The sequence below is a fragment of the Hakea prostrata genome, chromosome 2 (assembly GCF_041222555.1).
Source record: "Hakea prostrata isolate BN-2017 chromosome 2, UWA_Hpros_2, whole genome shotgun sequence".
NCBI lineage: Eukaryota > Viridiplantae > Streptophyta > Magnoliopsida > Proteales > Proteaceae > Hakea > Hakea prostrata.
In genome coordinates, this window is record NC_142601.1 from 51,784,113 (window position 1) to 51,801,661 (window position 17,549).

Below are 17,549 nucleotides of genomic sequence, written 5' to 3' on the forward strand. Positions count from 1 at the left end.
GGGTTCAGAAAGATGCCACAACAGGAGAGAGACATTTGGTGGAAATATGGTTAGAAAAAAATAAGGAATAACAGACTACAAACCATGTGCAATTGTTGTGACACTCTCCATTGTGGAGGTGGAATAATTATGCAGAAACAGCACATGGTAGAAGTGTTTTCAAATGTCACCAAGTGTAAAAAGTGCCTTGCGGAGTTAAGTAGGAGAATGCAATAAAATCTGAGGGATTTCAAGGTAGATCTGATAAGGCAAAGGTGATGAGGAAAGGCTGACAGAAAACTTGGTTGAGGATCTTGAAAATCATAAATGGTCATGAAAGAAGAAGAGGATCCAAAGTTGGCATAGGAAATGCACAAGTCATGAAATGAAGCAAACCCACAATGTTGCAAGATTAGAAAATGAGTAGTTGAGAAGAATTTACTCTGCTTCACCACAATGTTGGGCCCTGATTAAGCAAGCTGTTGTTGGTTTTTCATGGCATCCTTTTATAGGTAAGAGCAAGGTTAAGAAGCCTATTTGGACTTAGTAGAGCATTAGTGTTACAGAAATGTTTTGAGTGATTGCTAAGAATGACAAAGCCAAAGGTAAGGAAAGAAGAGCCCAGACATCCATAATAAAGCTCAATAAGGGACAGAAGAAAGCTTCCAACCAAATACGCTAGAGTGAAAAGATACGCAGAGGAATCTCTAGATGGTTCCACACTACCATGATTCAGCTCACACAGCCACAGATCCTCAATTTAAGGTCATCATAAAGGAGAATTGGCATTGTAGGCCAATGCCTCACCGAATGATATAGTGGAGAGATAAATTAGTACATTGAAAGATTCAAGTAGAAGTGGCCCCTATATAAAGCAACTATCGTGAGCAATGAGTGGAGTGGACTAATGAGATTGTCCGTCATCAATATATTATTTGTGATGGCCACTCAATCTTCCATAATTCCATCAACGCGTTTAGTGATTAAAGATGTAACATGTATGTACAAGTTAATGAATACAGTTGTGGAGGAGATGAGGTAAGAGAATCATACAGAGTGTTAAATGCAACAAATTTCAAGATAGCCATCCATATGCTTATGTCAAAGAGGAAAGATTAATTTTCGGACACTTTGTCCGACAAATTATATAGACTTGATATTCAAACATATCGAAGAAATCCTCAAGCCCAGACGTAATTGTTGATGCCACAAAGATGCCAAAATACCAACTCCATTTAAAATTGCAGTTGCGTTTTGGCAATGATAAGGGAAGCCTACAAGTGGAGGCTTATTGAGGTCTGACCAAAGTCGCATTTCGCTGGTTACCGAAACTAGCGAATTGGCAAAATCTCGTGATTTTCGTTTTCCCAATTTCCTATTATCCCATCATGTCAGCTGTCACACAACCCCACCCACTTTCAAAAGAGAAAAAATTCTGCTCTCTTCAAATTTCCCATTATCCCATCTTGTTAGTCACGCAACCCCACCCACTTTCAAAAGAGAAGAAATTTCTTCTCTCTTCAAACTTATCCCATCTTGTCAACTGTCACGCAACCCCACCCTTTTTGAAAAGAGAAGAAATTTTTTCTCTCTTCAAACTCTAGTGCGGTTTTAAAAGGAATAAGAGGAGAAACATTAAGAGAGGCAGTGGTTTCGGCGAAGATTCAGGTCTCTCATCTTTGCGGGTGCGGTGTTTCCTCACCTAACGACGGACGTTGTTCTGCCATCGAGTGGTGGTTCCGGCAAAGATTCAAAGCTGAGAGAAGAGAAGAACAACGGAAGATGGAAGGGTTTCAATTTCAAGGTGTATTTTGCACCTTCTAAAACTAGATTTTGCTGCTGGGGTTTGAGTTACAGAGTTGCATAGGATCGGTAAATATCGGGAGAGGTGGGATGTGGTTGGATTTTTCGTTTCTTTGAATTGTAGGGTTGCAAACGGAAGAATATCCGGTGATATTAGCCACTATTTCGCTGGTTTGCCAAAAAATTGCCGATTTTTTGGTGAACTTTAGAAATTTCGTTTTTAGTGCCAGTTTTGTATCACTGAGTGTCAAACTGGGTGAATTTCACCATATTTCGGGAGAAATTAGCCGAAATGTTTTACCTTGGTAGCGCCTAGGTGAAAAAGCGGTAAAAAAAAACAGCACATCAATTAAGCGGTTGAAAAACCGCCTTGCCGCCTAGGCGGACGCTTTGACAACCATCCAATGGTGGCCTACACTAGTTACCCATTGTTTTCTCCTTAACCCCATCAACCTCCCTATAAAGTTGATAAGGTATCAGTATAACTATATAAGTCGGTACCTTTCCCAAAACTGGCAAGGTCTTAAATATTTGAAGTAGACCTTCCTTTAAAGAACGAAGGCCATCAAGTGCAATATGGTGATTAGGTAGCTGGTCAGACCCAAGGTAAAACATTTTGGAGAATTTCGACCTAAATATGGCGAAATTCGCCTAGTTCGACACTCAGTGATACGAAATTGGCACCGAAAACGAAATTTCTAAAATTAGCCAGAAAATCAGGATTTTTCAGCGAACAATAGAAATACTGGCTATTATAGTCGGATATTCTTCCGTTTGCAACCCTGCAATTCAAAGAAACGAAAAATCCAACCACATCCCGCCTCTTCCGATATTTGCCGATCCTCTGCAACTCTACAACTCAAACCCAAGTCCCAAGGTGTGAAAAATCAAACTCGCAACTCAAACCCCCAAGAACAAAATCTCGTTTTAAAAGGTGCGAAATACACCCTGAAATTGAAACCCTTCCATCTTCCGTTGATCTTCTCTTCTCTTAGCTTTGAATCTTCGCTGGAACTACCACTCGATGGCAAAGAAACGCCCATCGTTAGATGAGGAAACATTGCACACGCAGAGATGAGAGACCTGAATCTTCGCCGAAACCACCACGCTCTCAATGTTTCTCCTCTTTTTATTCCTTTTAAAACCGCTCTGATGTTTCAAGAGAGAAGAAATTTCTTCTCTTTTCAAAGTGGGTGGGTTGCGTGACAGCTGATAGGATGGGATAAGTTTGATGAGAGAAGAAATTTCTTCTCTTTTCAAAGTGGATGGGTTACGTGATTAACAGGATGGGATAATGGGAAATTTGAAGAGAGCAGAAATTTCTTCTCTTTTAAAAGTGGGTGGGGTTGCGTGATAGTTGACACGATGGGATAATAGGGAATTGGGATTTGGGAAAACGAAAATCGCGAGATTTTGCCGATTCGCTAGTTTTGGCAACAAGCGAAATCTCGTCGAGATTTCGTACTTTGGGCGCTACCGCTTTGTCGCCTTGTGAGCCTTATTACCGCCTATACGCTAAAGCAAACGCCTTTTTTATATTTGTACATAATATTTTTTTTTCCTTAATTTTATTTTTTAAATCAAAATTTATTGGGTAATTTTCATCTGGACCCCCTGAGGTTTGGTCCATGTCATTTTTAGTCCAAATAAATGGATAGTTTGCATCTGCCTCCCCTGAGGTATCCAATAAGATCAATTAAGGACAAATTGTAATTTTTGTGACGAAAATACCCTCGTGTCTATTCTACCCGTAAGATTTGCATCATAGCTTTATAGTTAAATCCAACGGTGAAAATCAAAAGAATGGGGGTATTTGCATCTTCCATGTTCTCTGGTGCAGGCGAAGATCTTGACGGCAGAATGCCACCGTAGAGTCTGACGATTCAGGGGGACCTCATACGACGACCACCACCACCGCCGCTGCCACTGCCGCCGCCAATAGTAGCTGCTCTTAGAAGGAGCAAGTATACTTCTTCTGCTGGAAAAAACAGTCCCGCATTGAGCCCACGGCAGATCCAACAACTTCCACGGCGGAGTAGGAAGAAAATGATAATCCATTAATAAAATTTGCTGAGAGGTATAGCCAACAATATACCAAGGAGGTTCAAAGGGGTTGAGGTAAGGCTTCCAGAGGAGGAAACCCTGCGGCAGCCCCTGTGTGATTGTAAAGTTGCAGTAGCATTATTTGTTCGCTCCCTCGTCAAGTAACAATGCCCAAACCCTAAAGCCTCCCCAGCCGCTTTCCCTTTCTTCTCCCTTCCGTGCAACAATTTTCTGGAAATTTCCTGACCCTAGAAAATCTGAAACCTTGTTGTCCCCTCGCTTGAATTCAAATTCAAAGAACCAGAGAACCAGAGAACGAGACTCGAGAATACCCTAGTAATGGCATGTTTTGTACGGGCAATCAAGGCTTCTATTCACCATCAAAGAAGAGGACAAAGAGGATTTGGAGTCAAAGGAATCTTCTTCGGCAGAGAGGAACCCAACACCATCAAGAAGAAGAGGGTTTCTCTTGGGGAGTGTTTTGAGATTACCCAAGAAGAGCCGTCGGTGGAAATGGTCTCAATCGTAATCGATGTGGAGAATCTACAGACGAAAGAGAAAGAGAGTACTCTGTTTATGACGCCTTGTGCTTTACCTTCTTCCTGCACTCCCTCTCCGTCTCCCTCTCCCTCTGTCTCTCCTTCTCCTCCTCGCGTCGCCGGAGAAAATAAGACAAAATCTTCCGTCACCGTCCGCGTAGAAGTTCACGGCGAATGAAGGGAAGGTATACCGGTGGCGTATCGTACGTTTCATCTGTTTGTAATTGCGTAGTTGATGGAGAGCTTAATGGAGCAAATACCCCCAATCTTTTGATTTTTACGGTTGGATTTAATTGTGAATACATGATGCAAATCTTATGGTAGAATAGACATAAGAGTATTTTCGTCATAAAAATCACAATTTGTCCTTAGTTAATCTTATTGGATACCTCAAGGGAGGTAGATGCAAAGTGTCCATTTATTTGGACTAAAAATGACATGGACCAAACCTCAGGGGGTCCAGATGAAAATTACCCAAATTTATTTTACTAAACTGCTTATAAATTTAATAGTTCGTCATTTCGGAATCGAGGCCCAAACTACAAAGGAACTCCGAGGCCAAAAGTGACTTAGGACCTCTACATAAGGGTGTCAATTGTGTACCAAAACCGTTTAACCATACCGAACCGCGCCGTCTAAAACCGCACCGTACCACACCATTTGAAATTCGGTACGGTTCCAGTTTTAGGTGCTCATACCATCAGTATGTACCAAAACCGTATCGAATTAATACCATACCAAATTAAGGGATATAAATGTAATTTTACAATTAAACACTTTACCTTTTCCCAATCCCTAATTCCCTGTTTCAGTTTGTCGTTTCGTCCTTCACTTCTCTTCTTAGATTTATTTGCTTTGTCTCTATTAATTAGATTCACTTGTTTTGTCTTTGCTAATGTTAGATTCTATCGATTGTTTGATTGCAATTTCATTAGGATCTTAATGAACTAATAATAAAAGTGGCATGGGTTCGTTTGTACCAAAATTGTACTGCACTAGATATTGTGTTTAAACCGTTTTCTCGCACCGATTTAATACCAAAACCGTATTGAACCGTTTTTGCAAATACCGAAACCATACCGTACCGTGTAAATTCGGTACGGTACAGTTCTGGTTTTCAGTATTCAAAGTTAGTAGTAGTTGTCACGGCGATGAGGCGATGCGAGGCGGTTTAGGCTAGTTGAGGCAATGAGTCGATGAGGCGCCCTCTGAGGCGCTTTTGAGGCGGTTGGGGCGTTTTAAGTGAAATTTTTAGTGTACATCTCATTCACTCCAATTCATTATAAATCTATCATATCTTATATGATAAATAAATAAATTTAAAAAAGAAAAAGAAAAAAAGAAAGAAACTAATATTAGCCTACCTCAAGTCATCTAACATACTACAAACCACACATAGTAGGTCCTAAATAAAAAGTCGCGGGAAGAAAGGAAGAGAAGAAGTCATCTGTCGCGCGGCTTGCCAGAGTGTTGTCGCGGGAATGGAGGAGAAGAAGAGAGGAAGAGAAAAAGATTAAGGATTAGAGTGAGAGTGAGAGTGTGAGACTCGAGTCAAGAACTTATTCTTTTTCGATTTTGTTTGTTTTTTTAATTTTTATTTTAACATTTGATCACATTTAGTGTCATTATAAATATGCATATAAGTTCAAACAATAGATACTTTACAATTGGAATCTAATAAGTAATTCAATATATGCCTTCGATTTGGCATCTTTCATGTGATTTAAAAAAGAAAAAAAAAGCGGATGCCTTGGGGTATAAGGCGTTCGAGGCTCTTGAGGCGATGCCTCATATACCCCAAGGCGGTCACCTTATTGCCTGAAAATGAGGCGACACCAATTTGAGGCGTTCCGAAGGTGCCCGGACACCTAGGCGACACTTAGGCGATGCCTTGACAACTATACTTAGTACCGTACCGAATTACTGAAACCGTACCAATTGACACCCTTACCCTTACAGGCTTTAGGGACCCCCGTGTCCGTCGGCAACAGAATGTGAAGCATGAGCCATACTCAACATTGAAAATCAATGAATCACTAAATGGACAATGACTTGAAAATCGGAATAATGAAATCTATTTTTGGGATGAATGTGATTATTGAATACTTGTTTTAGCTTATTATAGAATGTAGTTGTACTGAAAAGTAGTTGTATTGAAAAATTTTGACTCAATCACTTTGGTCGCCTTATTGCCGCCTAGGCGCTGCTTTGCCGCCTAATCGTCTAGCCGAAGCCCCAACTACTTTGGTCGCCTTGACAACCATGCATCATTGTAGTTAAGAAGAAGATGCATGATAACAACCTAACAAGAAACACTAAGTTTTAGAAATTTATAAAAGCTCAATGAGAAGGATGTTGGTTCGATATAACTTCGAACATGTTACTGAAGTTATCATTTCAACACTGAATATTTACTAGTAAAGTCCTAATATCAATTACTATAATCAACAGTATATCACTTAAATCCGGATATTCATTATACCTACCCTATAGGCACTATAGGGTATAAACCGATTTGGTGGAAACCTAACATGGAGCAGTCAATAGACTTGAGATGGATGTTGCGAATACCACAGCTTTCCTGGAAGGGCTAAAGTGCATTATGTATTATGAAATGTCTAAGTATGGAAAAATAGAGCCATACGTTGTATTAAAGCATTTTGAATAGCTAATTAATGTTTTAATACACCTATCAGGGTCAACTAGGTATATTTCTACTTACTACATAATGACTCTAGTTGACAGTCTCCCTCCCACTCAATCCCTCGTGGATTTGAAAAAAACTTCTCCTCTTAGACCCCTTGCCCTCCTTGCCTTCTCCACCTAGGTTGCTGATTGTGCCACCACTCGCTTTTGGCTTTACCACTAGCATCCATAGGTTATTCTCTACTCTCTCTTACGTCCCTGCCAAGTCTATGCCTCCCATATCCCTAAGCTCAACCTCCATTCAGAATTCATCTCTGGTAACCCTTGCCCCCTCCCTCCCCTCCAACTCTCACTTAGGTTTGGTCCAATCTTCCTTCCACTCCGCCAGCCATAATCGTATTACTTAGCTATCCTACCCCCAAGGCCCCTTCTCCAACTCTTCAGCATGGAACTGTATCCGCTCCCCCTCACCTTCAATTGTTTGGCATCCTTGGTTTGATTTAAAAGCCACATTCCCCGACATGCCCTAACCACCTGGAGAGCCTTTAACCTTTGCCTTATCACCCAGTCATTCCTCAATCATAAACACCTCAATGTTGACCCCAATTGCATCCTTTGTAGGAACAACCCCAAAAATGTGGACCATCTCTTCTTTTTTAGCCCCTTCTCCTACTCCTACTCCTTGTGGTTGATAGCTATTAATTGCATTTGGCCCCACTCCAAACACCCCCTTGGGTTGTCTAGGTGGTTTGGCTATTGAGGCACTTAGCAGAAACTTCAACTTGTGACTTGGTAGGTAGGTTGGTGTTTAATGCTTCAAACTCTTACTCATGGTGAGATTGGATTAGTAGGAGATTGGACCTCCAACTCGAGATTCCTTGTCTTGATTTGGAAAGCCATTTGCTTTGAGGTTTCCACTTGTCACAGTCCCTTCTCCATCCCCCTGTTCTGGGTTCCCCAAGGAACAGGACTATTGTTGTTTCCTAGGGTTTTGGCTATTCTCTTTTGCCGAATGTAGGTTGTAACCCCCCCTTCCTCCCTTGTACAATCTTTTCTCCCCCTTTCGGGACTTTGGTTAATGAATTCATTTGCTCATTCAAAATAAATTTAGGAGATATTCCCAATCGAAATGGCTAACCACGTTGGGTCCATTATTTGACCTACTAAGTTATGTATAATAATTAATTGTTTAATATAGTAATTATCAACTTCAATATTATCATAAAGTTCAAATTTTAATATTGGAATTATTAAAATTGTGCAGCTCATCGGTGGTTCAACTATGGGGTAGTGCTCCAAATGAGGAAGAGTACAATTCAAATGTAATCAATTATGGCATCCTTAACTGGTTGTGAATGTAACTGGGGTATGTTTAGCTTGATATATACAAAACTCCGCAATGGCCTCAATTATGCAAAAGTGGAGAAGTTAGAGTACATGCATTACAACATGAAATTGAAGATGAAAAATTTATAATTGGAGAAAGAAGGGATGACCTAGATGTCAAACCAATTGATATCAACCACATACGTGACAAAGAAGATCCCATTAGAGTATAGATAGAGGACACCAATCGGGTATTGATGATGGATTACTTGAGTCAGGACAGGCAAACAACCTGGTGTGAACCAAGATCTAGGGTTTAGTTGGTTGGTGCAAGCCCTAGATCTAGGTCCACCCTCAAGATCCTTCTTCAACTGAATCAACAATACTCTTAGGCACCATTTGTTTGTTGGAATAAAGGTGGGGTGGGAAAAAGTTTGAAAAAGCAAACTTGTCCATAAAATCCCAAAGTGTGACTTGTTTGGTTCATTGGGGTGAGAAAGTTGGCAGACAGGCTTCTTTAAATTAAGGAAGCTTGTCTGCTGAGGTGGCATGCTAACTTTCCCACCCCATGCATTTTCAAAACCCCACAAAATAGATAGGATTTTGTCATAAGTATGGAAAACAATAAAGTGGGACCCACTTTTCCACAAAATCCCTTCATTTCCTTTTCCTCTCCCTCACCCATTACATATGGGGCCCACATGTTTATTTTTCCCACCCCACATTTGCAAACAAATGCAGCCTGAGGGTTTGAAATACCATATGGTTAAGGGAATCTGGTTGGGAATGGGGTAGGATTAGGTTCGGCTAGGGTTTAGAGGCCAGGATTATTAGATCCAAGTCTAATCTCCTATGCTGGAAATTTAATTTCAGCACTAAAATTCAAATCTAGGTTTGGAAATTAGGGTTTCTTAAAGTTCTAAGGTTTGAACTAGGGTTAGGGTCGAGTATCTCTTAGGATTGGGGGAGGAGGGAAATGATCCGTGATTTTTTTTGTTGTTGTTGTTGGGGGGGGGGGGGGGGGCTGTACTAGCAGAAACTAGGGTTGCTGGATTAGGGGTTGGGTGTCGTATACTTAGTGGAAAGATGAAGAGGCCTTGAAGAATGTAGAAACCGCAGAATTCTTGCTCACACAACCACAAGGAAACCCATGCTCCAAACTCTTAGCTCCTTCAATTCTCAACTTCATTCATTAATCATAAGCTGAATTTTGCATTATAGAGTATAGAGAGCCTTCTTTATAGCCTTTAGAAGGTATTTCTACTAGGACTCAATTTTAGAACTTAAATCAAACTAAGGACTCATACTAGGACTCCTACTAAGTCAAATTTTAGAAAAATCAAACTAAGACTCCTACTTGGACTAAGGACTCATACTCATAAAAAGACTCTTTCATATCTCACTCTAGAAAGATCCAAATTGAAAACTAAAAATAGATATGGAACCTTACAAGAAGTAGACTACAAGTCTACAACTTAGGAATCCCAACCAAACTAGGACTCTTCAGTAACTTAAGAAATATAGACTCTTTTAAAAATAAAAGTAGACCTAGGGTCCCACTAACATACTGTACCTAATAAAACCCTAAGTTGACTCAACTAAAAGTTTGCAAAATTACCAAAACACCCCTGGACATAAAAGAGGGCCGTAGGGTATTACCTTAGGCCCTATTTCGGCCTGATTCTGGTTCACATCACAACCTCACCTGATCTAATCATAGAGAAAACCATCACAAATGGATGATGATAAAACGTAAGCACCATCACACATACAAGCACAAGATGCAAACAAATGGTATCCCTAATGATGGTAAAATTAGGAGGATAAGGTCAGGTACTCTATATGGATTTACCAATGGGATAGTGAATAACGACGATGATGGTGAAGGTGGTACTTCACACCTTATTATAGGTTGCAGTTCACATGCAACCCAGACGAAGATCATCAAGCACACCAAAGCCATAAGCTAACAGCTAAAAGGATAAGCAATTAAGCACACACCACACCCCCCCCCCCCCCCGATCCACAACCATGATGTGCTTATGAGGGGCATAGGGCCTTCCACCATGAGTTTGGGATTATTCTGGTGCTTCATCAGGTCATGGATAATATGCTTCTGCAGAGTATAGAAGTTATGGAAATGGACAGCTACCACCACAAATATTACATTGCCAGTATTGGCCACTCCAGAGCAGTACCCATGATTCTATTATGAGTAGGAATTAGGAGACACATTTTATTTTAACCATAGTCAATATTTATTTCTTATCTGTAAGTGCAGATCATCCTAATCACTTCTATTCTTAAGGACCTCTAAATATGAGTTCATTCTAGTCACTCTTAATCTTAAGGAACTCCAAATGTGAGTTTAAACCACCCTGGCACTCTTCATGGCATTAGACTATTACATGTAAAAAACCTCATCCTTTGTAAGAATTTAAGTTGAATGCAGTTGTCTCGCTATACATCCTCCATTTTAGGTATTTACTCATTTTACATGTTATATACTTTAAATATCCCCCCCCCCCTTCTAAAGATACATAATAACAATATTTTAATCCTAGGCCATGAACAGGTGATGGAGCGAATTTCCCCCCCCCCCCCCCACAAAAAATAAAAAAGGGGGAAGAAAAGAAAAATGTGGGGTCAAGGGACTGGGAGGGTTAGGTTCTGTTTTGGTTCCAATTCCTAACATTTGCATTGTTTCACAATGTGACCAAATTCAAGACTCTCAAGAAGGTAGTTTACCTGACAGCTCAAACCTTTTACCATTTCTCCTAGCAAAGAAGGGAAATTTAAAGTACCAACAGATAAATAAATATATAGAGAAGAGAAAGGGGAGGTGGGAGGGGATATAAACAAAGCTATTTACATATGCCTAAAGACTATCCTACCTTCCTCAAGGTGGGGATGTTAGCTTTACTGTGTATGCATAGTTCACCGGTAGTATAGGGACTTCTACAGATGAAGATCTTTGTCATGAACATGTTTTGGATTTTCACATGAAAGTCCAAAAATTTTCAAATTTGTTTCTTTTTCTATTTCTTGACAATAAAATTCAATCTAGTTTCTACACACACTTTACTTTTCATGTTTTCTTGAATAAAGTTCTATAGTGGCTAAGAGACAATTAATTTTTGCTACTGACCTGGTTTTGTAGGAAAGTCAATGCACTATGGACATTATGCGACATAAGATCAATATGAGTAACTAGAAAGTACGACTGGTAATGTTACAACCTTGAAAGCTATACCTAATGAACAAAAGCAAGAGATACAACTATACAAGCACATACCTGGTGACAGTATAGATACCCAGCACCAAGCCGAAACTCCAGGTCACAGAAGCGAGTCTTATGCATGTCAACAGCTTTAAAATGAGGGAAGTCCGGCGTAGGAACCTTACCCAACAATGCTTTTCGCTTTTGTTGTGATCCACCTGCTACGATGCTTTCCCATTTCTCAAGTGCTTCATTCTTACAGTTCTTAAGCCAATCAAGTATGGGTCTGCTGTAATCTATTGCAGAGGGATCTCTGAAATCATTGCAAAATACATCCTATGGAAATAGAAAAGATAAATCTCTATTAGATCTGCAGACATTATCATCAACAGAAATCTACAAACCTTGTTATCAACACCATTGTAAATAATCCCCTTACTTCTATGAGGAAATATCCAGAAGGATCATGCTGTCCTGCTTTTTTCATCACCTGATCGGTCGAGCAATAAATACTATCCCTCAATTCTGTAAGGGTTTGACGTCCCAGGACTAAGAGTTCTTGGGTCTAAAACAATTTCAAAGGAAACCAACAGGATTGCATTAGCTCAGGCAAGAAAACCAATTGAAATGCAAGAGGCCAAAACAAATTAATGATAATGTGCAATAACACTGCACCAACAATTGGTTTGAATTTATGGCAAGATAATTGAGAGGCGTACATATTTACTTGGGTGAGTGATTTAAGGGTAGTTAAAAGTACAATAAAGGACAAGTTTAGATGATCTCCAAGGAAGCATGTAACTTTAGGGGTGGAGGTATGTGTTAATAAAATCGGTTAGATCCAGTTCAGATCTATACAAATTCAGTCCAAATTTCTTGATATTAAATCTTGGATAGAATTCATGACAGCACAGCAGCATCCAAACCAAAATTCTAGTGATTCCCAAACGAGATGCATTAGAATTCCACAATCCATATCTGGATCCAATTCCACCCATCCAATCCAAGCTGCTCAACCCAGATCCAGCAGCATCCCAGCCCCACTCGAACTCGAACTGCCCATACAATCCAAATCTGATTAAGTAGGTGTATGATACAGAATTATGGAGAACCCGACTCCATAAACCAGATTACAAGATGAGGGAACCCAATATCATATCAAGCCACACCAGATTACTTCCATTATATGGGGATCAGCCACCCATATGACATACGGAATCATTACATACCAACACACTTTTGAACTGGCATCCACGGCAAACCAGTCTGGATCAGGTACCCTCTCTAAGCGGCTACACTCTGCTCCAACATCTCTACTTGGTGGTGGTAGCCTTTCTCGAAGAGCTTCACTTTGGCACCAAGTTGCCCTTCCGTACAAGGGTTGAATCCAAGGATCAGCTGCTCCGATACCACTGATATGGAACTCAGGAGAACTAAACCCCACAAACCAGCTAACAAGATGAGGAACCCAAGACCATATCAGCCATACTGAATCACTTCCATAACCAATATCGGATCAGCCCCATATGACTCAGATGGGATCATAAGTTGTAACAGTGTTGATTGAACCACCCATCAAAATGTAAGGATACTCAATGAAACCACGTGTTTCAGTGTACTTTTAACATGGCAAAGGATATGCATGATAGAGCTCAAACACATGATCAAACTCAGGAAATCAGAGCGGATATTAAGTTTGTTTCTCCCTATAGTAGTCACGGATGTGTTGGTGGATAATACAAGATGAGGCTGACTAATGATATAGTGTTGGTTGACAGGACTAAGAAGGGGAGTCTGCCAATTAGATTATAGAGAATTCTGCTCGATATATATAGATATATCAGCTCTCTTGGTTTAAAAGACATTGAAGGGGGGATGCCACTGTCAGAGTTTTTAGGGATCACTTGACTGGTGTCCAAACCATGGCCAAACCTATTCAGACCCTTAACAGTGATCCTATATGATTTATATCACCACGAAGATAAGAGATTTCTCAGAACAACTTATTGGTCCAAATGACCAGATTGTCTAGAACCTGGATCATTTGAAACAAGCAGTCTGACTGTCAATCCATGGGGTATACTACATAATTTAAGTGTATCTCAAAGGATATAGTGAAATTACAACCCTGAAAACTGTGTATCAAGAACTACTGCTACATCGAAGAACTGGTGCTAAGCCGGTTATCTTTCCCTTTATCTTTTTATCTTGTCTTCACTAGGATCCATGAAGCCTACCTCATTCAGTTGGAACAAGGCTAAGTTGTTGACTTTATCTCAAAATATGTAAGATATATACTACTAAGGGCAGGACTTGGTGCAATGGTTGGTGGACCACAGTTGTAGCCTGAGGTCAAGGCATTGAAACGGCCTCTCAACAAAAATTGCTGGGGTAAGGCTGCATAGGAACCCCCCCCCCCCCCAACTCTGCTTGTACAGAAGCCCCCAGTATCTGTTTGCTGTTAACAATATTGCTGTATTAAAATTAAAGTGGGGTTTTACCCCAAAAAACAATTAAAGTGGGGTTGGAAGTCTATTTAAGGTGTCTTATACAAGATTGCTACAGGAAGAGCAATGCTGTGTGAAGTTGAATGTAAGGCAATACAGAAACAACATATGCATAAAAATAGAGCCTTAAGAGGAGATGGTTGAGGTTGATGAGGAGCAAGACAATTAGAAAGGAACGCATCGAAGATAAACTTAGGAGTAGCATTGATACATGACAATAATTAGGGAAAGTTAATTGATAAAGTCTGGCTTCAATCACTGAAGAATTGTCCCCTTTTTTTTTGGGTAATAAGAAAGTTTCAAGCAATGAATACCGAAAAGGGAGCCACATGGTGCAAATTTGAAGTATTGAAAACACAAGGTGGAAGCCATAGATGATCTGCAATGAAGTGGTGAGGAAAGACATGATCACTCCCTTCAAACACTGCAGCCAAAAGGGAATTCCAATTGTCTACCCCCAAGAAGTAGAGATCAGGCTTAGAGTTTACTCTAGAAAAATGAATACCATATTTGAAACCCGAGGATAAACAGAAGTACAAAAATAAAAATAAGAGGCTGTGTGCATAAGACAATTTGAACTTCGGGCTCTTTCATCTCCATGAAAATTCCTGAGTCCCAGCTTGCAAGCTGTAAGCCTTAAATCCAACCGATTTAATAAGAGGATGCATGGCACTGAAGGATTCTGCTGACAAAATTTGAGTTCCTTGAATAATAACAAAATATGGGCTAATATCACTGTCAACTCATAGATCTGTTAATTCGAAATGAAAATGTCTCAGAACTGCAGTATTTACTATAATTATTGTTATGTTTTTGTTTGTGGGGAATTTTTTTTTTTTTGGGGGTGGGGGGGAGCTCAGCTTCCCTCACATTGATGCAAAACTACATAAACAGCAACAAGAAGCTTCTTCCAGAGCCCATTTACTACACTGGTTAATATAGTTACAGAGGGTACAAATCATTTTTTAATGAGTGATGGCACTGTGAACTCTTTACCCAATTGTGTAAACACGCAATTACATAAACACATAAACATGCATAAAGACATTCAGAAATTCAATAAGAACTCTAGACATAGGGTTCTCCCCTTGCCATCTTTCATCCAATAACCAACCAACAGCCAGGCTGCTGCATTTTTCCCCCTAATTTGCTGAAGAATGGCACAATGCCCAAACCCATGACAGTACCAATAATTGGTACCTCAAACTGAAACCATACCTTACCCTTTTGGTATCCAGATTTGCATACGGTATAGTTTTGGTACCAGTACTAAACAGTACAGTAAGGTTTTCGGTATGTAAACGATACAGAAACTGTACAAAAAGGGTATTGAGACAGTACGGTATGGTTTTGATACGAAAACAATATGGTACAGACCATTGGTATGACACCCAAAACCAATACCGTACCAAAGCAAACACCTTTTCTGAAAACTGTGCCACATCATTTTTTGAAACGGCTCGGTATGGTATAAGTTTACACGGCCGGTTTCGGCTTCGCTATACGATTTCGATACCAAATTTGTACCCTTAATCCTACATATCATGGAAAATGTTCCTTCGACTTCACAAATCCTTTATAAGCCACAAATAAAATCATTTGGGGTATAATTCACCACCAAAAATGTATTCAGCATGGCAATCAGTTTGAATTCCAGTAACAGTTAGAATGAACACATGCAAGCCACCTAACATCATATTTGAACATTGAAAAGCTGCTGAACTTGACCAACAACAGACAACAAATAACTCAGCCATATCCCAACTTAAGGGGGTCAGCTACATGAATCCAACAAAAACGAAGTAGGAAGTCTCACTTAAATGACAATTAAAGTGATGGGGATGAGATGAGATTGAAGAAGATATAAGTACTTCTGCACTGTCAAACGTGAGGAACTTAATCTTCCGGGTTCAAGATGCAGCTTCAGGGGTTATGTATCACACTGGTGCAAAAGGTGACATTGGATTCAATGGGAAATTGGTTTTCTCTGAAATTTTTCATCACATATGGACTGAAAGGATCTACAGAATTTTCAGGAACAAGACAAGAACCAACAAACAGTTAGTAGCAGCCACTGTATACAATGTGGTAACGAAGTGTAGGCTTACCCTACTTAGTGAGCAAAGTACGAAGTTAGACTACACTGCTACAAAGTGTAAATTCCTATTGAATGGAGAAGTGGAGTCCATAAAGCCTGTTCTTCAATTAAATTTGGTACTGCCTTTGATGGACCTGCACCACACATGATGTCACTGCATTTGATGGAGCACAAGTAAATTTGGTAGCCACTCATGGAGGGTTCATCACGGATGCAGCTGGGGTGCCTTTGTTGGCTTATGCATGAAAAGGTGAGGAGTTGTTGGTCCTAACTCCATTGTAAGCAATTCCTAAAGTTTTGCAGCAATGCATTGGAAAGGGCTTCTGGAGAAGTATATCAGATTGGATTCCAGAAGCAATTGATATGCTCAATATTGAAGTCCTTGAGGAGGCTTCGTTTCTCCATGAAGAAGTAGTTTACAAATGTGTGGAGAGAGCAAAACCAGCCACCAAATTACATCACAGGTGTTCAAGTGGACGATGCAACTGTTATGGGAACCATCGAGTTTCCTAAGAAGCTAGAGGATGTCACTGAAAAGCATGCGGAATTACAGAGTCCTATGTTTATTACATATTGCAGTCGGGTTTTTCAAAACTGTGTGGGATATGGTGTAGAAGGGAATAGTTTCCTCAGAAGGAGTCTCCCAACTCATTTTTTTTGGGGGGTTCTAGAAGATTGTCTACTTTATTATTTTCCTATTATATTACAGTTTCCAACCACCAACACCACCACCCCCCCCCCAAAAAAAAAAAAAAAAAAAACAAAAAAAAGAAAAGAAGTGAAAGTAAGAAGAACTAGGCACAGCACAGCCCAGAAAGTTAAGAGAATCTCAGCTAAATAGGACTTGCAACATGGATCTTGCCCTTCAACAGGTATCTGAGGTCATACTTGGTACAAGACCCAAAAAATTGTCCCCTTTAAAAATTCTACTATGATCATTTTAGGCCTACCCCTATAGCACCTTTTGCTCCTCAAAGCAGAAATATCAATCCTCCTTATTGGTGCATCTTAGGGGGGTGTCCACTGAACATGACCATACCATCTCAAGTGACTTATCTTGAAGCTTCACATTCATTGGGAAACTCCCAAGCTAGCTCAAATACAGTCATTCCGTAGTTTATCATTCCTAGATTTTCCCCACATCCATCTTGACATCCTCATCTTTACAACACATAGCCTCACAATATGACACTTTTTAGCTGCCCGGCATCCAGCCCCAAACATCACTGTTGGTCATGCAACAATCCTATATAACTTCCCTTCAAAGATGTGTTGGTCACACAGTACTCAAGATGCCCCTCTCCACTTCATTCAACCCACTTTAGTTCATGGTGAAATATCATCTTCTACGCCACTTCTCATTTATGATAGACCCTAGACATCTAAAA

At 40.1% G+C, this 17,549-nt stretch overlaps 1 protein-coding gene across 1 annotated transcript in view; it reads right to left on the reverse strand.

The window, feature by feature from the left end:
- Positions 1 to 17,549, reverse strand: part of SRD2 (snRNA activating complex family protein) — a gene marked incomplete at its 5' end in the record, with an annotated part of 29,559 nt that overhangs the window by 4,387 nt on the left and 7,623 nt on the right. The window contains 2 exon segments of the mRNA XM_089144981.1: positions 11,632 to 11,892; positions 11,996 to 12,121. Of these exon segments, the coding sequence (XP_089001107.1) occupies positions 11,632 to 11,892; positions 11,996 to 12,121 (387 nt within the window).